This window comes from Pagrus major, chromosome 23 (genome assembly GCF_040436345.1).
Source record: "Pagrus major chromosome 23, Pma_NU_1.0".
Taxonomy (NCBI): Eukaryota; Metazoa; Chordata; class Actinopteri; order Spariformes; family Sparidae; genus Pagrus; species Pagrus major.
This window is the reverse complement of record NC_133237.1, coordinates 22988905-23014859: the sequence shown is the minus strand read 5'-3', so window position 1 is coordinate 23014859 and position 25955 is coordinate 22988905. Positions and strand designations below refer to the sequence as shown.

At 42.2% G+C, this 25955-nt stretch overlaps 1 protein-coding gene across 1 annotated transcript in view; it reads left to right on the top strand.

The window, feature by feature from the left end:
- pde4a (phosphodiesterase 4A, cAMP-specific) overlaps positions 1-25955 on the top strand; it is a 55979-nt gene that overhangs the window by 5455 nt on the left and 24569 nt on the right. The window contains exons 2-4 of the mRNA XM_073495013.1: positions 24908-25093; positions 25519-25555; positions 25717-25787. Of these exons, the coding sequence (XP_073351114.1) occupies positions 24908-25093; positions 25519-25555; positions 25717-25787 (294 nt within the window). The remainder of the gene's footprint in view (positions 1-24907; positions 25094-25518; positions 25556-25716; positions 25788-25955) is intronic.

The following is a 25955-nucleotide window of genomic DNA, read 5'->3' as shown; positions in this document are numbered from 1 at the left end:
ATTAGTGTCTGGAGGCAGTTCGTGTACTGGAACGGCGCTCATTGGCTCAGGCAGATCCGGGAGACCTCAGGTAAAATCCCTCCGAGATCTTTTAGCAATGACACCAAACAGGTTGTCTGCTTGAAGGGAATGTGCACGGCACCCATCCAAGGCCCCTTTTTGTGTTTGTTCTCTGCTCATCACTTTGTTTCACTGGGGGACTCGATAGGTTCCTCTCAGATACTCTGGCCACTGGTAGCAGAGTCTGCTTCGTGAAGTGACTGCAAACCTTGGCATCTTTGCATTTTTAATTAATTTCACACTGAATCCTCTTAAAGTGGTGATACACTAGTCATTTGTGTTTTTTGTTTCTGACAAGTGTGGATGGGCAAGGATCCCAGAGAGAGGAAACAAAGTGAGCCACGGCATAGAGGATCCAACTTGCACAACAAGTCCACCTGTTAGCCACACATATCTTCCAGTTTGGTGCAACTAGTCGGCTTACATTACTATAACAACACCCAGTCCTTATTTCCTTTTCATTTCACGTCCCTTAAATCCCCTTAATGGCACTTCGAGCCACAGTTTATTACGCAACAGTTTCCTCTGCCTCACTCAAGATGTCCAGTGTGATTGTGATAATCCTCATGCTGGCAATTTGTTATCTCTTCTGATCTGATAATATTCTTTGAATCAGTCTTTTGTCCATAAAAATTACAGTCTTTGATTGCGGCATTTTTCTCTTTGTGATCCTCTATCCTCTCAGTGCTTCAGTTCACCCCGGTGTAAATGGGGAGTATTGATTCAATCTCTATTTCTGTTCTCCGCTTTGTCTCTCCATTGTGTGGCCCATCTCGCTGTAGTTTCTCAGATTCTCTCTGATAGTCTTGTTCTTGCTTACAGCGGCATTAAGCACACCGTCTCTCTATCATAAATCCATCATTTCATCCCACTCTCCCTCTCTTGTCCACTGAGATCATCAGCTGCTTGCAGAGTCTCTCCCCCCTCGAAGCCATATCTGAATCTCAAACCTTCATATCCCCAGTGGTGGAACGGACTGCCCACCACTGCCTCATCTCTTCCTATATTCTTCTCCTTAAAGGTATTTCATACTGATGTAATTTTTCATTCTTCATGCTCCAGCCGTTTCTTCACAAATCACAGACTTCAAGGGCATAGCAGGCAAATACACCTTCATCATATGGCTGGCAATAAGCTGCCATTAAAGAGGGAGTTCAAACAGACCTGTGCATCAAAGAGCAGTCTATTTGAGGGAAAAACAGTTAGTAGCTGCCATGAGATGAAAATACACACTTAAAAATCTTCCTGTGTGAGTTCAGAGCAAACTTTTTGTTGGATTTATTTTTCTTCTTGACAAAAAGATAAATCTTTTCAGCAGTAGTAATAGTAATTTATTCTTCAAGCCCATAGGCGGCAAGAGGAACTGAAAGGAAAAGCCTTTTTAGTGTAATCAAATCACCCACTTCAAACCCAGAAAAAGGTCTTCATTGCTGAGACTCAGGAGAATTTAAATGTCAAAATGTGTGGCATATTCAATTTCAAAATAAGTGTTAGTCTTTCACCTCACAGCAAACACCTCCGCTTGGGAGAAAATACGTCCTTCGGGAGATTTCCTCACAACATAGATGGATATTGTGTCCATGTTGCGTCCCAGTGGCTGAGACGGCCCCCATAATTCAGAAACAGCTGGCGGCCTCTGATGTGACTCCACTGAGAGGACAACCCTGCTGAATTGAGCTTTAGGCCGCTGTCTTAGCGCAGATCTGTCTGAATGATGGAGACTGACAAACCCTCTGTCAGCTGTGTGCCAGCGCAGCACACACACACACACACACACACACACACACACTCACGGACAGAGTGGGATAGAAAGAACAAATAGCATACACCTGTCAAGCACAGTGCCATGGCAGACTAAGGTGAAGTATGCCAGGGGAAAACGGAGAGTTCAACTCACAACAAATCGGAGCTGAACAGGATGAAGGGGTGCACCTGGAGACCAATGCTTGCCACGGACAGACAGAGATGAAGACAGCATGCTCGTTCAACTGCCTGCTAACGTCTGAGGTATCATTTCCAGACCTCCTGCCCCAGGACACCGTTCTTGGCCAAAATTACTGGCAGAGTGTCAGCTTCACTGGATGACTATGAGAAAGTGTCAGTCCTGTTCATGGAGGAGGGACAGATGGCATTAATAGTGGCTTAACATGTCACAGACTTCCTTACTGTACTGTACACTGCAGTCCAGTCCCAGCAGATTCAATCAAAGCTTTGCTCAGACTCTGTTCATAATATAAATCATACTCATGAATCCTGCCCATATATCATTTCTATGATAAGACAGTGTTGACAGACTTACAGTACGCCTGAGAAAGAAATATAGCAGGAAATGGGTTTGTTTTGCCCATTCTTGGTCTGACTCAGCTCCACTGTTGCTGTGTGAGCTCGATTAGAAAAGTGCTGCAAACAGCAGCAAATCATATACAGCTGCTATCAAAACAATAACAGCACAAGGGTCTAGCTAAATGTGCCACTAAATATTTCATAGGGTGCTAATAAGGAAAGCAAGGAACCAAATGAGCCTGCAAATATTCAGTGTGACTTGGGCTGCCGTTGGATGAAAACCTGGTATCTCGTAAGCAGTGCTGCAGGAAGTATTCTGATCCTTTACTTGAGTTGAAGTAACATTACCTCAAGGTAAAACTACTGCGTTACAAGTGAAAGTCTTGCAATCAAAATGTAAATATGGTAAATTATTAAAACAGAAAAATGCTTCTGTCAGTTTGTTTTATTTCATGGCATTAAAGGGTAACTCCACTAATTTTACACAATGTTCACTCAGTCACATTGGATTGTGGGTAATGTAGGCACCAGGTTATGAAACGGAATGTGCAGAATAAAAAATGGCAATATCTTGTTATGCTGTATTGATTTTGATCATTTGTTTTTAAGCTGTCCATAATGACTTTAACAGTTGTATAGCAATAAAACCTGGCGGCTACCCAAAATGCAACTTAGCCATTAAGTGACATCACTGGAGGATTAGATCAGATAACATGCAGCTTCTGCTGCAGTCACAAAAGACTTTATACTGCTTTTTCCAGATATGCAGACACAAGTAAACACACTTTAATGAGTAAAATTGGTGGAATTACCCTTTAAGTGTGGCATTTTACTGTAGAAGCTGTAGCTTCAACAAGCAAGGAGCTGATTTTTACTATTTCTATACAGTGTTTGGTAGTTTAATCTACAACAAGTTATATTTTATGAGATAATCTTATATTTTTTAGGTAAAATCTTAATTTATGAACTCCAGCTGTTGGATAAATAAAGTGGGGTACAGTGTCAAAGACTTCCCTCTGAAATGAGATGAAACAGAAGAATAAAGTAGCAACTAGGCCTACTTCAAAAGTACTTGTACTTGCTTGTAAGTGTGCAGGAATTAAGAAAAGGCACTGCAGTCGACAGAATGAATGTAGTTCAATTATCAATTTTATGTGAGATAACAGAGTGGTGTCTCACTTAGCATCCGCCACCATCCCCTCCTCCTGACATGAAAGTCAGCTCATGTGTTTTGCAGAAACATAAAATGCCGACCATTCATTCTGGTGACTGGGCTGCAAAAGTATTCTTCTTTTTAGTTTTATCACAGAGCGGTTCTGAAACGATCAGAAAAGTTCTCTCGGCATGTAAATCCTAAACTAATCCAAACTGCTGAACTGTTCATCCCATAACAAGAAATCTTTAGTTTTCTAAAAATATGACAAGGCGAGGACTTCATTGTATTTATTTCTATTATAATATTACAATTACAGGTGCAGTGCATGGTACATGTGTGCACAGTGTATTTTTACTGTATGTTGTGCTGTTGATATGTTAATGCCAGATGGTGCTTCTGCTTAGGAATGCATTATGCATGTTGCTTCCTGTCTAAGACAGGGCAAAATCATTTTTTATTGCCACTGAAACAGAATGATTCAGGGACACATGAAAATAAAACAGATGCAATAGGTTGGTGTGAGGAATATATAGAAAAAAATAACACTGGCAATCTGTGCAGCTGCAACAAGGTTTGTGGGAACACTTGAGAACTTTACATAATGCATGAAGCAGCTTTTGATTTATAGCCAGCTGAAGGTGTGATATACAGGCTGATGCAGTTTCCTCTGGTGGAAAAAGAGCCGCTCTTCCAGCTCCTGACCTCTGCTAGATCAATGCGTGAACATAACCTGTCTTGTCAGAGCAGTGAGCCCATTTCTTGTAGGTCATGTTCATGTTCACACATTAACACGCAACATTCGGGCTGTTGGAGGGCAGAGAGGGAAGAAAAAAGCACGGCTCCAGGGTTCAGGATGGTATTTTCATTTGATGCTCTACTTTTCAGTTTTGAGATGCGGATGCTTTTGAAGATTACATTTTTTTTCTTCCATCGGCCAGGTTCACGGCAGGGGGTTTAAAGTAACATCCTTCATGATTCAATCTGTCTGGACGGGATTTGTAATGATGCTGACACAGACTGAGAGATGCATTTTACCCCCAACAAAGGCAAAGTAATTAACACCAGTGAGGCTCTAGTCCGAGTTCTCTCTCTCTTTTTCTTACTGACTCTCTCTCTCATTTTTGTTGTGTGTGTATCAAGGGGCTTATTGGGTGATTACTTGTGTGGATTGGGGGGTATGTTGTGAGAAGTTTTCTGAAAGCCAAACTGGATAGAGTCATCTCTTTCTTCTTTTCGTCTTTTTGCTGTTGGCAATTTTTAAGAACTTGAAGGGTTGCTGGTGTAGTCCATATTACTGTCAGTGCCAAGCTGAAGTTTCAGAGTGTCCCTGGCTAAAATCAGCTGAATCCCTCCAAGAATTCCCATCCTCATCCTCAGTTTGAGTACTAGAAAATTCCAGTGAAACCTCTTGGTTTGATCGCTGCAGAAGCAGGTTGCTCAACTGCCTGATTTAATAAAGACAAACCCTGAGCCCGTTCCTTTCCATCAAACAGGTGGGATGAGGGAAGCCGACGCCAGGGAGAAGGTGTGAAGATAAGGAGAGCGGAGAGGAACAGAAGGTAAATGTGGCAAACGAGGAAAGCGCGCATGTGTCTGGAGAATAGCGAATGAGGGCGGTTGCTTTCACAGATCACTGGCAATTGTGTATTTTGTCACATCAAATTTGATGCAAGACCTGTCTGCGATTGGTCGTGTCCCTTGCCACTCGCGGCCGCAGTTGCACAAGCCAGTGATGCTGTGTACATGAAGGCCAGCCCTCCTCCCTTTCAGGGCGCTATAAATAGGGGGAGAGAAGCCTCGGGCTCTCAGTGTAATGAGATTAAACCAAACCAGCCTCAGCTCCCAGTGTTTTATTGAGCTTTATTTCAGTTTCTATCCTGTGTTTCAATATGTATAAGGAAGATATTGAGTGGGGCTGCTTCTGCGTGCTACATCGAGTCCATGTAGGAACATTATGTGAATTTAAAGTGAAAGACTTGTGTGTATATGTGTGTAACGTCCTCATTTTGCACCCTGCAGGGCATGGCACATCTCCTGAAGATGTGTTCATGATGATGGCAACGTCACCATAATATTGTGCTGTCACGAAGGTCCAAACGCTGGCTTGAAATCGTCATGAATTCCACACTTTGCTTCCTGACTTTTCCAGCAGTTTCAGAATTATGGATGTGAGGCTTGACGACAAACCGCACAAGACATGTGCAATGCTATTGTTGAATGCGTTTCTATAAAAGTCAGACGGAGAGCCGCACTGGCACAGCTATTGAGGCTGAATGTCTGAGTGTGAGCATGTGCTTGTGTGGTTGCTATTGTGAGACGGATAGTGTCTGGGGACATGCAGAGTGGGAGACATCCATTCTGTTTGGACATACTGCAGATTCTCACAGCCCATATTCTCAGACTGACGTTTCCGAGCGGTCTGCTAGATGCTGCTGCCTCTTATACCACACCGCTCAGGCATCATTACCCAATCACAGCTTCTTCCTCCATCATTTTGCCATCAGTAAGGGATCACTTGCCTCCTAAGGTTCACTCAATTCTCTGCTGATAAATATATCTTGTATTCACCCCCTGCCTCTGTTCCCATTAGTAGGGAAGATAACATTATCAACATCTGTAGTCTAAGACTCATCATAAGAAAATATTCATCAGTGGTCAATGACAGAGAGTAGGAGAAGAAAACAGACAGCAAGAACAGAGCTTCTTTGCATCCATGACCAGCGCAGTCATCACAATAAAATGTTGGCATTACGTCTTCCTGAAAACATTCATCAAATTTGCAGGTTTCATACGTATCAGATCGATTTATACCACAATATGTGTCATATCACACTCATTACTTGTATATGAGCTGATCTTCATGTCAGAAGGAGGAGAGGATGGTGGTTTTGCGGCGGTGGCTGTGCATGTGCAACTCTCAACAGAGATCAGAAAAAAGCTAGATCTCTCACTCCTTAGCAACTTCTGTTATCAGCTCTGGAAAAAACAATGTGTCTAGTAACCCCTCTAGCATACCTTCTTGAAAAGCCCCTCTAGTGCAGGAGCATAAAGAGCAGGAAAAGTATGAGTTAGGGGTGGTTGGGACACTGGGATTCACATGTTGTTTGTGACCAAGAGTCAAGAGTGATTTGTTTTCAAGTTACGTTGCGTTCTTAACTTATGTTTATATCACTGAATGTAAGTACTTTAACCCAAAGTATGATCTTTTCCTAAACCTCACAAAACTGCGACCGTTTCACGTTTGTCAGTCTAACCAGATGTTGCATATTACGTATTATTGCTAACTTGACTGTGGAGCCCTTCACATGCAAAACTGATGCTAGATGGGTACAGTAGGTAGAGCATTAAGCTGCCGTGTAAACTTTATGAGTTTGGAGTGAGAATGTTTTGGGTTTTGTGACGGCTGCCAAGAGAGAGACCTCAGTTCGAAATGGTGTTTCAACATTTTTAAGTGTGAAACCACGAGATATTTTTAACAAGACATCAAGCCATTTTCTAGCCGTGTTTGTGGCAGCAGAAACGATATTTTTGAAGGGGCATCTTCAAAGACATCAGCTGTGGTTACAGAACCAAAAAAGCCAAAGCATGATCTTTTCTAACCCTAACCAAGTGGGTTTTGTGCCTAGTGTGCCTACCTAAGTACAACACTGCCACAACATTAGATTGAAAATTGAGCATAAGGAAATGTAAAGTTTTAACATAGCAGTTGTTTGCAGAAATGCACATCTCCAACATTTACTATGGTGATTAGGTTGTTAAACAGAGAGAAACACAGTAACTAAAAAGAAAATGATCAATCTTTAGGTTTTATTTAGCTTAGTCCATACAGCAGCCTCTGACCAGATTTAGACAGATGAGGAAATCTTCCAGCTGCTGGCTTGATGTGATGTGGGGGAAAAGAAGCGGAGACAGAAAGAAGGCGTTTGAAACGGGGAACCATTCTTTGAGTCTAAAATTGTAGTGATTATGCTTAAAAAAATCTGAGAATATGAGGGATGAGCGGGCAGTGAATGACACAAGCATACAAATGACAGACAGATTGACTCATCAGACAAGCATGTCACATTCACTGCCCCACTGCAAGACAGTGGGCCCGAGGCAGTTCAAGGACAAATGAATCCTCACTGATAATCATTCTGTTTCCTCACTAATGATATATAAGTGCTATCTAGAATAATCACTCTGATTCTCTTATTGTTCTCTTACTAACAGGAGTCTACTGGATTATGCCTATTATAACAGCATTATAAATGGAGTTGAGGTTCTCTAATTGTCCTTTTTGGTATTTAATTTATGGTGTGTTTTTTTTTATCTTCAAGGATGTAATTTACCAAAACATAAAATACTCTAACTTTTGATTTTGCAATAGGGATCATAGTATTCATCTTTTTAGCTTATGACCCTTAATTATATACGTCCGTGCATCAGAGTGTCATCAGAATCAGGCTCATTTAAAGCAGCTATGATTGACACTTTAATAACAACGGATCAAAGGACTATGTGTGATGTGAAAGGGGTTGTTTCAGCAGCAGGGATATTCAATTACAAATTCAATTTGGCCAGATTTTCAAACCAGGAAAACATTTTCAGCAGGCTTTTTTTAAAAAACCTTCTAAACCCGAATTTTAAATAAACACTCAATGACTGCAGTAAAACGCATGTTAGAGGTGAAGGAGAGGCATACCTGGGAAACTTTGGTGTTTCATCAGTTTATATTGTGAGTAGCTTGCTGGTGATTTGCCCGGTACTTGTGGCTGTTAAAGTCCGGGGTTATTATGGTTATTTTTCTGGTTTTGGTGTGTGTATTGTTAATAATTGGTTGTGCAAGTTTGTTTTGATTCTATTCTATTTTAGTATTTTTTGGGTAAAAACACACTGTTTCTGGAGGGGACGGTAGCGATGAGAGGACGAAGGGCAGTGGATGAGAGCAGTAGAGATGCAGATGTGTAAGGGGTGTGGGTGGGAATATGTATCTGGATGAAAGGAGAGGTGAAGGTGGCACGCAGACTCGGAGGAGAAGGACAGGGAAGTAAAGGAAATCTGTACAGACGTCAAGTTATTGCTTTCTATGTGGTAGAATTTTAAAGAAAAATGTTGTTATAAGTGGAATGTGTGTTTGTGTAACATAAAGTTTTAAGTTTGTCCGGAAATGTTGTTGTTAATACTGTTCTCTGAATATTGTATTGTTTACTTACTGCAATGCAACACATTAAACACACTGGTTTAGGATTTGGAGATGGCAGTAAAATAAACGAGTTCTTGCCAGTGCGAGGCAGAATTAAACGGTTTTCATTGTCCAATTTTATATTTCAGGGTTGACAGAGACATTTTATCTTATCACTTGTTGAGGCTGGAGACATATTATGCTAATTTTAAGGTTCATAATTTTATTTTGGGTTACTTCTGAAATAGGTTTACATGCTCTAATGCTCAAAAAAAGCATCAGTTTTCTCATACTGTGCAGTGCTGCAGCTCTGTCTGAAATGCTCTTTTTTAGCTCCTGTCTCTTTAAGGCCCTCCTCCTGCATACCCAGTCTCCTCTGATTAGTCAGTTCACACACGCCTGAGCAGGCACAGCTGTGCTAAATCAATTCTTACGTGCCAAACTAGTCGCTGGACAAAACTTATACAAATGTGTGACATGGTGACGTAGTGTGATGTCACAAAGTCACAAAATTAAAGGCGGGACTACTGACGAGGGGTTTCAGGAGCAGTGTTTTCTGTGGGAGCGATCAGCTTTTGTTGGTGATATCCCATACAAAACACTGACAGAAAGGGAAAAATATGTCTCCTTTAAGGCTTAAATTTATGGATAATAAAGTCCAAGGGTGCTTTGTTTGACAGCTATCTGCTAGCTAGACTGCCAGCAACCAGGCTTTCATCCTCCTCAACTCCACCCACGCTCCACCTCTTTTCCCATTTGTGACATTGCCTTGAGTGAGGCGGAGTCAGGCACTGCCAAAACCACACCGAGCTTCACAATGGCTCTTCATAAAACCTCTGGGTGACATCTTGAAGAACACGTCCATGTTTTATACAGTCTATGATCACTAGCCAAAGCTCCTGAACATTGGTGAGGGCTTTTCTTAAAGTAAAATTGTTTTTGCTTCATGTTGCTGCTTGTTGTCCTCGCCATATTCATCAACTGGAGCTCACCTACGACTGCACTGCTTTTAAAATGACTTGCTTGATGTATGGCACTGCCACTGGATTTGAATCTGAATATGAAGGACAGTTCAGCAAAACGAACAAGAGGGAAGCAATTCACTGGTGCACTCACTTTTGTTCGGCCACGTCATGAATGCATTACAGGACAATTCAGAGCGTCAAGCTAAATGGACCATTTCAATGTGTGCTCAAATCAACCTTGTGCGCTTCTCTCACTCAGCTGCACCCTGCCCAGCGTTTGTTTCTGCACCACATTATATCAGTAATTATCTATCATTCCAAGGTAATATGCAGCCAACCATCTTTGTGCTGGGCAATATGTATGACGAATGGATGCCAAGAATGCTTATTAGTCTGCATTTCACTCCAAGATTGGATTAAATATGACAGAACTTGAAATTTAAGAAAAGATATGAAGATTTTCAGACCATGATAGGCACGATGATGGATAGATAGATAGATAGATAGATAGATAGATAGATTACATTAGCTAACAGTGGTAGACTGAGTGAAAAGACAGATGGAGGGAAAGATAGTGAGATGGTGAGGAGGAACACAGCCACAGTGACACAAAGGTAGCTCTGGATGACTCACACACTCTTCACTCTCTCTCTCTCTCTTCATCTCTCTCTAGTCTGGATTAAAATAAAAGAGGCCCAGCAGCCCCTGCCTGCAGAGAGGGAGTTACGCGCTCCATCTCAGAGATAGGGTGATGCGCTAAAAATACCACTTCTTGTGTGGGCTTGGGCTTTGGGAGGGAGGGAGGGAGGGGGGACACATCATGGGGAGGGAGGTTTATGGATTTGGTGGTATAGTAGAGACGCCAGTGCTTTCGCTACATTACTCGGTCCAGCTTGATCGCATTTCCAGCCTCTCTCTTCTTTTCTCATCATCTCCGCTCCACAATGTGCACTAATTGGGTTTTGTAAGAGCACTCTTCCACTTTCTAGGAATGCTGGTCAGTGCAATTAAAATCTAGTTCATTAAGCTGAATTCATCTGGATACCACTTTTATCTCTTTGACCCCTCCAATTCTTTCTTTCCATCACAGCCTGCTCTGTCTCCACTCTGAGAAACATCATTAAACATCAAAAGCAAATCAATATCATTGTGTTTGCTCGCGCCGCCGCGGAACAGTTACTCGCCGTGTCGAGGAGTTCGTCTCTCAACTCCCAGTTGATCTGGATACGAGTGGCAGCAAACTAAACAGAGCACCAATTGAACACGTCTTTCCATCTGTCATCTCACAGGATGGTTCTCCATGGCGGCTGATCCATCTGTTTAGCCCAGCTTCAGGCTCCACAACAGCAGAGGGGAGGAGAAATACAGTGGAGTTCCCGCATCACAAACCTACGAGGTGCTTTTTGAGAGGAACAATGCTCATTAAACTAACAGTTCTCCCCCTGATACTTGGGAATGGGATAAATAAAAAGAGCTGAGTGTTGGGAGTCACGACTCTTAAATACTTACCTTTCACACTAAACGGCCTCTGGGGTCGCAGTGGAATTTACATATAAAAGGGAAGGAAGCTCCGTGGATCAAGAGTGAAGAGAGGAAGAAGAAGCAGGAGTAATATGGGTTTCTGTTGGTTCTGGGTTTGCCCACATCTAAGTTGAAATTAATCACTTTACCGGAGTGAGAACAGGGAGAGATTGATAAAGACACTGTGCAGAGGTGGCAAAAGTACACTCATTCTTTACTCAAGTAGAAGTACAAATAGAAAAGACTCTGTTAAAAGTAGAAGTACTGATTCAATTTCTTTACTCAAACCAAAGCAGGAAAGTACAGGCTCTCAAATGCACTGTAAGTAAAAAAGTGTCAAGTATCCCTCTGAAGGGCAGTTCAACCAGCCATTTCTTCTTCAAAGCTACATGTCACATTAATATAATACAAAGACTATTAAACTTTAAGGTAGAATCAGTAGGATTTGTCCGGGCCATTTGTAAACGCACCAGAAACATAATTGATTGTTGAGTCTCATTCGCACGACGTCAAACAGACATTTTGGGTTGGCACAGTTTCTCAAGCAGCAAGAAATTGAGCCAGTGGGCTGCAGGGTCTCTGCAGATACAAGACATCAGCACACCTTTTCTCCCCATTCGGGTCACCCTCTCCATCTGTCTCCATCTGTTTCCATCTTTTACGTTGTTTCGTCTTGCTGGGTCTGCTGTGTGTGATATGCACTGATAGGTTGAATCTTGTGATTTTGGGAAGGCGATATGCAATGATATAAAATAAAAATAATCAATAATTCCCCTCAAATGCATTCAAACTAAAGTAACAAGCCTGTTTTGAAAAAAGGAGTAGAAAGTACAGATATTTGTGTTCAAATGTAGGAAAAGTAAAAAGTTGTCAGAGAAAGTACAGATACCTGAAAAATCTACTTAAGTACAGTAACAAAGTGTGTTGTTGGATAAGAGACTGTTGGATAAAAGACACACAGAGAACAAAAGAGAAAATAAAACAAGCTGTGCTGACCTTGTTGCCCCCTGTTTCTTACACAAGACGCAAAGGTGCAGCAGACAAAAGCAAAATATTGTGCAGAGAGTCAGAGAGATCTTTTCATTTCGTTGGCTGAACTCCAACACAGTGACTGTGAGGTTGAGGTAGTGACTTTACGGATGTTGAAGGTAAATATGCGTTTTCTCTTTATACAAAATCACCAAATTTTAGGCAGCAGGAATATGATCTTAAACACAGAGGAAAAGAACTGATGAATTTTTATGTTTAAATAGTCAAATAAATTTGACTGACCAGGTCAGTCATTTGACCTCAGTCCAACTGAGCATGTGTTTGACTTCCTGGAGACCAGATTGAAGGCAAAAAGGCCACAAAACAAGCAAGATGGCTGCAGTACAGGCCTGGAAGACACTAGACTGCAAGCGATTTGGATCCAAATTGTGATTAAGATGTCCCTCAACATTTGGGGAGTGTGTATAATCAAAAAGGCACAATTTTCTGCACTATTTGCCCGATGTGAATGTAAACACACTGTCATTTCTGCTGCTCGGGTTCTATTAATCAAAACAAAACGAAGGACGTAAGTAGCTTGGAATCATTGTTAAACAACAACCATTGCACATTAAAATCTATCTATATGTGACTCAGGGATGAGGTAATGTTTTAAAGTTTTGTTCACATTATGTTTAGTCACGTTTGACAAGAGACCAAATGAAACGCACCATTACCTCGAGTAGAATTACACATTTCTCTGTGTTGGAATATTGTTGAGACAATGTAAGTACACAACTCAACTAAATATATAGAAAATATATTATCATGACATGTTGCATATTATGTCAGGATTTTAAACTCTTAGTCAATGTTTGGAATAAAATCCAGTGTGCTGGAATAAGGAACCAGCACCACCAAATGTGTGAATGTCCTCCAGTACTGTCACACTCCACTATATTGTTGCATTTAAATTGTAATACACAGCAGTTTGTGTGCTGTGCAGTAAGGCATGTCACTAAGTTGCATCGAAACGGAGCTGAAAGTCGAGCAACCGGTGAAGCAGACACGGCGGTGACAGAATGAGTCGCTCTCCACCTGAGGAGAGACTCCTGTGAGTTTTGGGGAGTTCAGACATGTGCTGATGGTGATGTAAAGTGACGGATGCCTCTGGTGGGTATTTGAAGGATACAGAGTGGAAGAGCAGCAGAGTCCAAATTCCTCAGGTGAAAGGGGACACTGTGCTAAGAGCTTTGTGTGTCTAATGTGAATCACTCAATCCGTGTGGAATTTATTTTGTACAGTGCATTAATAGATTAAGAGGGCTGACGGTGGCTGTCCTCTCACAATGTTGAGGCCCTGTTGCTGCGCGGAATAAAGGCTGATTATCCTGTCTAGTGTAGCCCATAAAATAAATCCCCTTCCTGTGGTATTTGCCAGGTGTGTGATTGCTGCCAATCCCTCCGGCTTCTTGCTGAAAGGCATGTGTTCTGCACTTTCAGAGGCTGAGGTCGACTCTCTGTGTTCGGGCCGCCCGGAGTTGGGTTGGTGATCCTGTGGGCAGGATAATCTGCTGTAATCCCCAGCTCTGTGATCTGACCACAGCCCAGCGGAGAGCTGGGTGGGAGGTGGAGGCTGAATAGTTGGGGGGCAAACAGGAGAGGGGAGGGCTGAGGGAGGTCAGGGCAACTGAAAGCATTTAATAATATTGACCAAAAACTATAAATTAGCAGACATTAAACAACATTTTTTAAAAACAACTAGACCTTTGTTGTTTTGTTGTGTATTTATATCATCCCAAATATTTCCTACAATGTTCAACCAAGAGAAACTGTTAATTTTATTCAAGGTGATGGTGAGTTTCATTTGGCTGTCTGTCGATACAAATTCAAGGATACGAGAGTCAAATAGTACCTCGTCTGTAGCCTGATTTCTACCAGCCACGTCAGATCAGTGGTGGTTGTTTAAAGGGGTAGTATGTAGGTCGGGAGAAGAAATTCAAACTCAGATATTATAATATTTAAAATATTAACGAAGTAATAATACAAACTCAGGAATATTTAGTTTTTCTGTAACTGAATAAACAAGCTGTTTTCAGAGGAAAATAAGGTCCCCAGGACACTGTTTGATGCTAGAGAGGTGGCAGGGTCCGCCAAATATAAACAAAGTAAAACAGTATGAGATTGTGTTGCCCTTTCAGGTCAATTTGTTTATTCAGTTTATTCAGTCAGTTATTTAGTTTATTTGGGCATAAAACAATTCAGCCAATGAAGATCCGTCTCTTCTGATTAAAATTTCTGCCCCAAAACTGCACAGTGCACCTTTAACAACTAAGACAACAACTCCCATGATCCCACGCTACAGTACTTAACGACATCATCCAATGAGAACCCTCGCAGTAGAAAATATATAATGTGCGTTTAAACGAACAAGCACAAAAAAGTTTGCTCTGTCTGGCCATCAGTTGTTTTAAAGGATAAGTTCACCCAAAAAATGAAAATTCAGTCTTTATCTTCTCACCCTCATGCTGATTGAAAATCAGGTGAAGTTTTGTAGTCCACAAAACATTTCTAGAGCTCGACAGCACAACAGTGTTGCAGCATTCAACTGAAGTAGATGGGGACTTGCATTTAAACGTTAAAAAACAACCGAAAAACTTGAAATGGCTCCATACAGCTCGTCTGGTGTAATCCAACACTCTGGAAGCCCTGATATCCCAAATTGATTTGAAAAGATGTTGTAGATGTTGTCTTAATAAAGCCGGAGTCGGCTCTGTAGCTGCTAAGCTAAAAAGTTAGGGCGCACCCCGACTGAAGTGGGTACATGAGCACTGAATTTTCATTGAATCATTAATGTAAAACTTTAGAACTGGTGGTGAAAAGTTTTAAGTCAGATTTGCTTCCAGTTGCATCAGCCCTTCCAGTATTGATGGACTTTCAGTTGTAATACTCCATGAACAGTAATGAGTACAGATTTTCTTATATTGTGTGCAGCCTCATTCAGTCCAGTATTAGTACGGAGATGTGGATCTCACGGCAGCTCTGGCGACTTATAAACTGAGAGTGTGGGGGTAGGGTCTGGAGTCGATTTGAATTTTCATCGGGGTTAGCATTGTTTTCATTTTTATCTGAGAAGATATCTGTGACTCATCCGAGATGCACGCACGAAAAGACTCATAACAAGCCTCCATCATGCGATCCTGTATTCAAAGTGGAGAAAGGAAGGCTTTCTGGAGAGCTTCAACTCAAATGCAATCTATGCTAATAAGATAATGATGTTTCATAATTTGATGAGTTTAATGAGCATTCAGCAGCTAGGTTTCAAGAAGTCACGAAATCTGAATTCATGATGACTGGTTCTGAAATGTTTCCGATCGTGTTAATTAGAGATTTCTATCGAATTACATTAAATTAGATAAAAGCTAAAAGATCTGTTGATCAGATGTGACAAGTCAAGACAAATCAAGTGTGACTGACTGCTGTCACCTTGACCGTCTCCCCATAGCTTCTCCCAGCTGTTTATTCTCGCTCCAGTGTCACGTCTTGCTTTTCTCTTCCTTCATGTAGGACATTACTCTCATGCTGGCTCTGTGAAGCTCCAGTGGCCAGATGCTCTCTCTTTGCCCATGTGGCGTGGCGCCAGCTCTTTCCCTTCAGAGCTTCTACTTCTTGTGCATCGTACTGTAAATACCGACATTAAAATGGAAGCAGGCTTGAGCGTGCCTCTATCTTTCTTTGCCTCTTGTGATTGCCTGAGAGGCACAAAGGGCAAGCTGAGGCAAGCGGAGATGGCAAGCCTGCTGTGGACATGTCATTTGAGATGTGTCAGTGACGGGCATGTTGCCCTAAAAGCATGCCCCGGCCTGAGAGCACCTCATAATAAAAACCCTTAATGTGGTCCATAGATCCGCGGATGATTCAACGGCAGCAGTAGTGCAGCTGTGATTATATGGTCAGCCTATAAAAGTAGCACCCTTTCCCAATTTGCAAGTCCTCGCTTCAACTCCCCTCACTGCCACCCCCACTCTGGTAGCAATCAGCCAGGTGCTAAATGCCTGGGTGAGGCACAGCTCATGGGGGGGCTGGGGCTGTCGTGGAGGGAGGGTTGAAATTGCACGTGGAAATAAGCATCTGTGCTTGCTTGGCAAAGGAGGAAGCGGGGGCAGGAAATAACTGTCATTCTCCGCAGAGGCTGAGAGTACGGACTGTGTGTGTGTGTGTGTGTGTGTGTGTGTGTGTGTGTGTGTGTCTCATGGTGAGAGAGAGGGTGATGGACTCAGGCAGGTTAATCATTAACTTAGTCAGCTGAAGAGAATGAAGAAAAGGGGGCGGGGGGGAGGATTGACTGGGACTGTATTTTTTTTGAAGCAGCTTAAATGAATGAGGGTCGGCTCATCCCCTCAGAGAGGCCTGATTAAACGCAGCACACAGTGTGATGGAGGGAAAGGAGAGCTGACACCTACCAGACTGTTGGGAAAATGCTGATATGGCAGCAGCTCTCCCCAGCCGGCAGCTTCCTCGTGATCATTGTTAATGAATAATCGATGGCAGGAGAGGGTCAATGGAGGGGATGCATGTAAATCTCCTCTACACTCTCATATAGACTTATAGGTTTAATTAAACTAATCGCTGCATTGACTCGGGGCTCCAAAGCCCTTTGAAGCCTGCCGTACTAATGACATGAAATCAAGCTCCCCCTTTTTGTTGCAGAAACGTGTGCAGAGAAGAGAGAAAATGAAACGCTGCAGCAGAACAGTCCAATTTCCCGGCTTATTCTGCACACAAGGACTCTCAGTGGGAACATCCACAGTGCTAATTTAATAACCACACTAGTACTACAGTAATACCTGTATATAAGATTTCTCTGCTAAAACAAATCTCAGCTGTTACACAGCCACTGCACATGCGATAAATGAGCTTTACATTTTCCAAGTCAGTGACCACATCTCTCAGTCATGCAAACTGAATCAGAGTCATGTTGTTGTAAATGACCTTTAGTATCGTCCAGCATATTTAAATGATCTTATGTCTCTCATGTTTATTCACGTCATGAGTATTTTCTTAAGGCTGCGCTATAATTTGTCCTGTCAGTTATATATTTGAACTTGAATGCTGGTAGGAGCCAAAAAGATGTACAGTCAGGCAAAGTGTCTTCAAAAGAAAGGAACATTTTGTTTGCTTAGCAGCTGAACTATAGGGCACAATATTTGTCAGTATTTCATTATATATTGTGTGCACTATTGAGTAAGACTTTAATGTTTTTATGCGAGTTAGAAAATTAGTGTGCATACGCTATAAAAACAGCCGTATTAGCCCAGCGCAGAGCAATTCTGTGGTGCTTAACAAGCAGTTAACATTGTTTGGTTAAATGAAGTTTGCTATCCTGAAGAAATGCAGTATTATTAAAGCGTGTTTTGCGGTAACAAGTGAAGCTCGTTTGAATGGAGAAGATTAAAGCTGCATTTCACATGTGATTTGCTGTCTGTTTTCCTATACTTGATGTTAAAGATCCAGTTTATCCTAAAATCAAAAATACATATTTTTTCCTCTCATCTTTTTATCGATCTAGATTGTTTTGGTGTGGGTGGGCTGAATTTTGGAGATATAGATGTCTGCCTTCTCTCTGCCAGCTCTACAGCTGATGTCTCTAAAACTCAGCAACTCACATCAAAACAGTAAATATGGATAAATAGCAAAAGGTATTTTGATTGCCAGGTGAACTGTCCCTTTACTTGTAGTTAAAATGGTGAACAAATGTTTCATTTTTAAACTAAAAATGCTCACATATAGAACTGAATTAGAGATTTTCATATTCCCTGATTTTGTATAAATAGTAACATTAATGCGTTTCACCATCAGGATGTTAAGGATGGTTTTTAGCTCTTAAGATGATTTCACGGCATGTTTTCGGAGCTGTATCGTCGATAAAGCTTTTGTGAACCATCAGTTGAAGAGTTAGAGCACCATTCAGCCGATGATGCTAAAGCTGTTAACATATCCATTACCATAGGGTTGTCTCTGGCTTGCGTCACCGAGCCCCAGTGAGTTAACAGAGCGAGGCAGTTCAGGTAGCAGGGCAACATAAAAGACAGCAGCTTTAATGTGCGCCTCTCCATCCTGACACAGACGGTTTGTTATCTTCCATAAGAAGGAGTCACTCGGCTGGCACAAATCCCCATCCCTCTGAAACCTCTGATCATCATGTCATTGTCCGCAGTGATACACTCCGGGGACTCTGCTTTCACATAATGAAACCAAGAGAGCTGCCCACAGACCGGCTTATAATCACCCTGTGTACAGTGTGTGTGTGTGTGTGTGCATCTAGTTGCCTTTTTATAGTGTTTGAGTGAAAACAAAAGAGCTGCAGCGTTAGTGCTCTAGTGTGTGTGCTCAAGTGCAACATGGGGGTGTGTTTTTGCCTTTGTGTGTGTGTGTGTGTGTGTGTGCGTATCCACATGTGTGCGTGCCTGTGTCTGCATCCACGTGTGTGCATGAGTCACTTCGAGAGGTTTCACCAGCTATTATTGAGCTGGGACTCTGTATTTAATAGGAGATAGAATAATTGTCTCTTCATCAGCTCTCCAGAGATCACAATAGTAACTGTCATGTGAATTAGAATTCTTGACATTTTTCCAGAGTCTGTCTTTGAAAGGTACTGTTCAAACAGGCTGTATGTAAGGCCTTTTCACAAGTGACTTTCCAAGACGAGCTCCAGCATCCATCCCCTGTGCATCATAAACAAACGACAGTTGCTCTCCACCAGGAAAAGAGGGGAGGGAACAGAGGGGCTCAGAAGAAAGGGTAAACTACAGAATGTGGAGGGCGAGGGGAGAGGAGGAGGAAACAGCTTGACAAGGCATCTTATCTTTCCTGTGTTCTCCGCTGTGCTCAGGCTTTAAGCTGCGTGCTGAAAGGTGGAACACTGAATTCATGCAGCAGGTTGTGCTTGTTTTTTTTTTTTCTTTCTTGCTCGCTGCTCTCGCAGAAAAAGGCTGCGAGAAAAACAGATAGGATTCACAAGTCGTCTCATTTGTGCTCTCATTTGGTATGTGCAGAGTGTATATTCAAATTGTGACACAAAGTTTGAATACCTTGCCTCTTTGTGTCTCACGACAGCCGCAAGTAAACACACAAAATCAGGCTGTCGGCATGTCACATACGCACACAGAGACACACACACACACACACACACACACACACACGCATAACTTAAAATGTCCAATCTGTATTCCAAACACTGACAAAAAGGTTAGCCCCGCAACCAAAAACAAAAAATGTGTGGTGAGAGTTTTCCACTCAGACAAGCAGAAATTCAAGAATCAGTAGCATGAGGTAATGTAATGTATGATCTGTTCTTATTTATTTTTCTTACAAATACATCAACCTCTAGTACAAATTAGTCATTGTCAATAATAACTACAAGAACTTCAAGGAACTTTTAACTGGTTAAGAAACGGTCTCAGTTTAAATATGCCTCTATACGACCTACACGAGCAAACGAGAGCATCAGCAGAAAGATATTATTCCTGTCACTGGGTGGGATTCTGACTTAATCAGGTTGGATAAATCATAAAATTACAACTGTTTTTCATGGCAGAGTGCTGAGGGTGAATTGAGGGGTCTCACAGCCCGAGGAAAGAAGCTGCACTGGTACGGCACTAAGTCTACTTTGTTTCACTGTTGTTGTATTACAGTTATTAATCTTCCACAGCCACAGACAGATACATCACCTCGTCACTATTCTGTCTGCAAACAGCTGTGTTTAAAAAAAGAAAAATAGTACCAAAAAGAAATAGTGTCTTATATTCACTCGCTTTCCAAAACAAATGCACTTTTTTGGAGTCTTAAAACCAGGAAATAAGTTGGCATTTCTGCATCTCTGGTTCCCTCGTCTCAGAGTCAGTGTTTTTTTGTTTTTTTTAATGTACTTTCAGTTAAATGCCTGAAATAAGGTCTATGTTGAACACAAGCATCTAACTCTTCAGTAAACACTCCACGCTTGAATTAAAAGGTGGTTACGTGTCTTACAGAAGGTGGTTGCTAACAAATGGCAATGGTTTTTACTTCTGGCGATTTTATACATGCTTCAAAAATCATAAAGTGGTGTTCACCTGTGAAAATTATCTTGCCAAACAAACATGTAAGTATCATAAACTTGTGTTTACCACAGAATTTCCGGGTTAGCCTACAGAAATACCTGATCGCTGCAGCACTCTTTTAGACATCTCTCTTGAGTAGTCATGCATACAAATCTGAAACACTGGACTGGAATCTGAAACCATTAAAAAAGACTATTGTTTTACATAAACAAATCTTAAATAGCATCTTAAAATCTATGACTGAAAGTCTTCTGTTATATGTGAGAAAAATCTTTCAATAACTATGTGAAGTAGACATGTTACCCTGGAGTGTCAGACTGTGCAACAGGAATGTAATTCAGTAAGTTGCACAATCGTTTCTGTGAAACTCATCTAGTTCAACACTTCTTTTGTTCTCTCTGCCAAGGAAATTGCCACACATTCAACAGCCTTCTTTCCAAACACCATTTTGGTAATTCAGGGGTTAATGAAGGAGTTACGCTGCTATTAATCAATACCTCCTCTCATGAAAGTAATAAATGACACCTCAGGAGCTGTGCTGCCAGCAAACCTGATACCTGCAGTGGTTCAATATCTCCAACATAGTTTTTAATAACGCTGCAGTCAATTTGATTTTTTTTGCATTTTACGTTGCAGTGTGCTGGAAAAGCAGCCATGTACTGTTTAGAAACCATGTAAGAAAAATAAAAATCCTGCTTGAGGCTGTCTAATGTTGCTATCTCGCATGTCATCACTGAATTAGTTGTGGTTGACCTAAAGCACCTTGTTTGAAAGCTATTTCATGGTCTAATTGTTGCTCACGGAGAACATTAAGGTAGCACTGTGTCTGCTCACATCTAAAGGCCAAGGAAAGTGCTGTTGGTGAGCAAGGCTGTTGATGTCAAAATACAAAATGTTTTGGGCGCAAACCTTGCACGCTGTTTAGTGGAACATGTAAACATTTACACAGGGGTATGAGTCAACCCGCTTTCCCCTGACTTTTTTTCTCTTTTCTCCTCCTCTTTCTGGTTGTTCTCTATCTTCTCTACAAAACCTGATTACACAAGCTCTGTGTGTTGCTTTATTCTCACGTCTGCTGTCTGTTGCTCTTACTGATCAGTCTTCCTGTTGCTGCAGAGGAACTGTGTGCACAGAGAGATAAGGACAGAGAGAGCACATGCTTGCACTGGGGAGGCGGGGGAGGAGAGAAACAGTAACAGATACAACGTGAAGGGCGAAAGGCTGACTAATTAGGAAATTAACCGAGATCATCGCAGGTTGTTTGTGCAGCCCGAGTGTCTTGAGGGCTGTGAATGTGAGACAGCAGCCACAGCAGCCTGGACACCAGATGGGGACAGAGGTCCAGTTAAGGCCGGCCGGTCCCAGCAGGACTCAAACTGAGCTGAGGTGGTGAAATACCAGAAGAGCTCTCCTCTGGGAAGCAGTCGGTGCCGAGGAACAGACGAACCTTAAACAAACCAGCACAGGCGAGGATTAAGGAGACCTGCGTGAATCCAGGGAACAAACTGAGGATGTAAAAAGGGGTGAACTGGAGTTTAAGCATCCACGGCCTGAGGATCACAGCCCAGGATATGCATGTTGATGCACTTTGACTCCTCTGGCATGAGACACATGGGAGAGCACTACTAAAGGGAGGATCGGGCCTTGATATTTGATCCTGCTCTGGATTGTGGACGGTTAGCGCCACATAAGACTGTCTGTCTGCTTCAGACGTGAGTCGACACACTAAGAAGTCGATGAGTGGAACTGCATTAGAGGGAGACAGCCAAACAAAGCGAGACAGCCAGTTTTAAGCAGAGTCTGGGGGAGTTTTCTTTAACTGGTCAGCTTCAGCAGGGCCAGAGCTGTCAGCGATGAGTCAGAGGAAGCTGACACGACAGCTGAGGTTGTGGGAAGGTCCTGAGGGTCCACCTCCCGCACCCTCTCTCACCTCACCCGTGTCACCGGTCGATCAGCCTCGCGGACACGGGGGCTCTGCTCTGTTCCGGCGTATGAAACTGAACCGCAGTATTCAGGAGCGCAGACGTTCATCCAACTGTATTTGCAGGTACATTTCTGCAGCCAAGGTACATTTTTCTGTTAAAAACAGAAGCTGCAGTGACTTTTGATTGTTCTGCACCAGTTCAGGTGAGGTGTGAGCATTATAAACATTTGTGCAAATGAGTAAATTATTCCATGCACACACACTAATAACCTGAGTCGGATGGATTAGATTTTGGGAAGTGAACTGAATTCTGAATGCTAAAGTTTCATAATTACTCTCAAAGTTTGCAGAAAAAAATAAAAACAGGGATTAGCGCGTGCAGCTTGCAGACGGTCCCCCTGGCAGACATTTCTGATGTGTTTTTCATTACTGGGGAAACTTGTTTAATGATAATTTGATCTTCAGCCATATTCACAAAGCCTTCTGGGGAGAGCAGTGGCTTCTAATTGGCCAATTTAGAAGTAAATTCTAAAAATATCGCACTTCACGCTTAATTTAAGAAGTCAAACTGAAAACCGTTCACAACTGTGTTGACAACAAAAGTTTGGGAGAGGTGGGGAGGTGTTGTGGAGATTAAAGTTATCCTACATTAAAAATAGATGCCGAAGCTACACTGCAACCTGCTTCCCTATCTATCCTTGTCATCCTCACATTTGCAGCCTGAAAGTGACAACTGTAGATGCATATTATTATAGATGGAAGTCTTGGCTTGTAGCTGTTTTAGTGCACAGCAAGCCTAATAACAATTCCAGTAGTGTACTCTTCAGATAAATTGGTATCTGTCCGATGGTTACCAAACAATTCTCTATCATTTTATTGTTAAAGGATGCCAAACTCCACAACCTTATTCAATCAATACTGAGTTGATTTCTTAGCTGAGGGATCGAATCTTCTTTCATCTCAGAAAACGATGGAGTTTTGTCGAGGGCTGCTGGAGTATAAAGGCTTCCTGACTGCAGGTGCTGCTGGTGAAAAAGAGACGAGTGTAACCTGAGACGCGTGTTACCGTGTCCCCTTCGGCTAAGCTCGTCTTTGACTGGATCTGGCAGATTAGTTTCAGCCTTGTGTTTTGGGTTTAATGTTAATTAGCAACGTGCTGGCCTGATGTGTGTGGACAGATGCTGTGTTTCCTTCCTGAACTAAAAGGAGAAGACAGATGTTGATTTACATGACTGTAACAATGTAGCTTCATCAGTGAAACCGTATGTTTGGGTTGGATGTTTAATTATCTAGTATCCACTTGTGTCATGTGTCCCAATGAGCATAGTGGTGGTTACATGGACAATATTTCTTCAACCTGACTGAAGTCATTCTGATTAGGGATTCAAAGTTAATTGTTTACATGTACACTAAATAAAATGACAGATAAGATGTGTTTACATGCCCCAAAGTATTAAATCAGAATATAATTATCTGTAAGTAGTTCTGTCTGTTAATTTTCAAGATGGACCTACATTGTGTCCAGGGAACAGTATTTGCATTTCTATTGCTCTTTCTAATTAAGCATTTGACCATTCTTAATGGACAAGTTCAACCAAAAATGGAAATTCAGTCATTATCTACTCATTCCCATGGTAATGGAAAGTCGGGTGAAGTTTTAAAACGATCAAAAAAAAAAACAAGAAAACAAAACAAAAAAAATTTAATATAAAATGGCCACAGCATAATCCAAGTCTCTGGAAGCCCCGAGATCCGAAAATGACTTTTATAAGCTGAAATCTTCACTGTAGCTGCTAAGCTAAAAGTGTTACCCTGTCTGAAGCGGGTGCACGAGCTCGGCCGTCTGTACTTCAGTTGTTTAGGAGGAGGATGCATCTCTGTTTCAATTTGAAGCTCCACAAATGTTTAGACGACGCGAAACTTAGAGATAATGACCAAATATTCACTTCTGGGTAAACTCTGGGTAAATATCTAAAGGTCTAAAGTACACTAAGGTTGTATCAGCCACAGACCAGGTTTGATTTGGTACAGCCATGTTTCCTCCCTGAAACTTGCATGTCAAACATGAACAGAAAGAATATATTTATTCCGATCAGAGAGAATGATGAAGGATTAAGCGTTAAAATGGTTACAAGGCAACAATATTTTCCTACTGAATGAATGATAAGAGATTTACACCCCCCCCTCAACCTGATTGAAAATTACCTCTTATCAGGCCAGTCTCTCCCAACTGAGGTGGTCACATGAGGCATTTATTTTCTGATTAGGCCATTATTCTGATTATAAATGGAATATTTGGTTTCATGGAAAGGAAGTTTATATGAAAGTTGGCTTTGTACTGGTCTGAACACTGTTGTGTTTTCGTCCTAAAAGAAATCTGAATCCATAATCCAATATCTCAATCACTCACGTCTGCTGACAGACAGCTTTGGCTCCGAGAGACGCTGCTGTCGATGTGGCTCATTTTGCTCACTTAAATGTGACTTGTTCTAAAATATGACTTGTCAGTAAAGTGTAATTCCCAGGGCAGCCCGGTGGCAGGCTGCCAATCCAACGGCACCACAGAGTCACAGCTGTATGGATTCATGCTGTAGTGTCTGTCACATCTCTTCCTTCAGCTTCCTCTCTAAGCAAGTAGAAAGGATGAGAGTTTGTTTGGGAGTTTAGGTTTATCATGCCACAACCTGTTGTCAATGTGAGATAAGAGAAGCAATGACCTAAATGACATGTAAGATGTATAGCCAATTTTTCCTCTCTAACCCTTCAGCTTCGATTCAGAAAATGGTCCCTCGCCAGGCCGCAGTCCCATGGATTCGCAGGCGAGTCCTGGGTTGGTGCTCCACCCTTCTTTCCCCCAGAGCCAGCGCAGGGAGTCCTTCCTGTACCGCTCGGACTCCGACTACGACACGTCCCCCAAAACCATGTCACGCAACTCCTCCATCAACAGTGAGGGGTAAGCACGCAGCCATCGTCCTGGATCCATCACGCAGCACACTGAATTTAAACATGTTTTCCAAATCTGCCGTGTCCATTTACACACACGCACACACACCACAGTAACGGCACATTATCCCAATCAAACAGCGATGGTTGTGACTGTAATTATGCATTCATTATGCTAATGAAATCATGATGAATCCTCTTAGCATTAACTGTTGTGCTCTGTTTCCTGGCTTGTCTTTCCGCAAGTTTAATCCACCCAAAATCTTCCATTAGTATATTTCAGGACTATTTCTCTGTTTAGGTCCACATAGGTCTGTGTAAACATCCAGCTCACAGATGCAGCCGCTCATATAAACACTAATACAGAGCGCCTCAGTCGCCCAAACCTCTCACACTCTCATTATCTGCTATTTGTTTTCATCTTTTGTCCTGCAGGCACGCCGAAGACATGATTGTCACCCCTTTCGCTCAGGTATGTTTTCCTTGTGCACCTTGTCTGACAAGTTTAATTGCTGTAAGTGACTAGAAAGGTGGCTAATTAGTGCAGTGAACTTGTCCCCCCTCCCCCTCCTCCTCCTGTCCCCCCCTCCCTCCTCCTTCTTTCCCCTCCTACGCTGTCCATCCATCCCCCAGGTGTTGGCCAGCCTACGAACCGTAAGAAGCAACTTCACCATCCTCGCCAATGTCACAACACCCACTAACAAGTCAGTATCATGCTGTCAAACACCCCTTCCCCCCACTTACACTCGTCACGACTGCCTGCTTAGTTTGCAGTGTGTTTGCTAACGTCTCCTTCTCCTCGCTCCCGTGGGAAACACTTATGCCATCATGATTAACCAGTTTATGATTATCAGGCTATGCTCAAGGAAAAT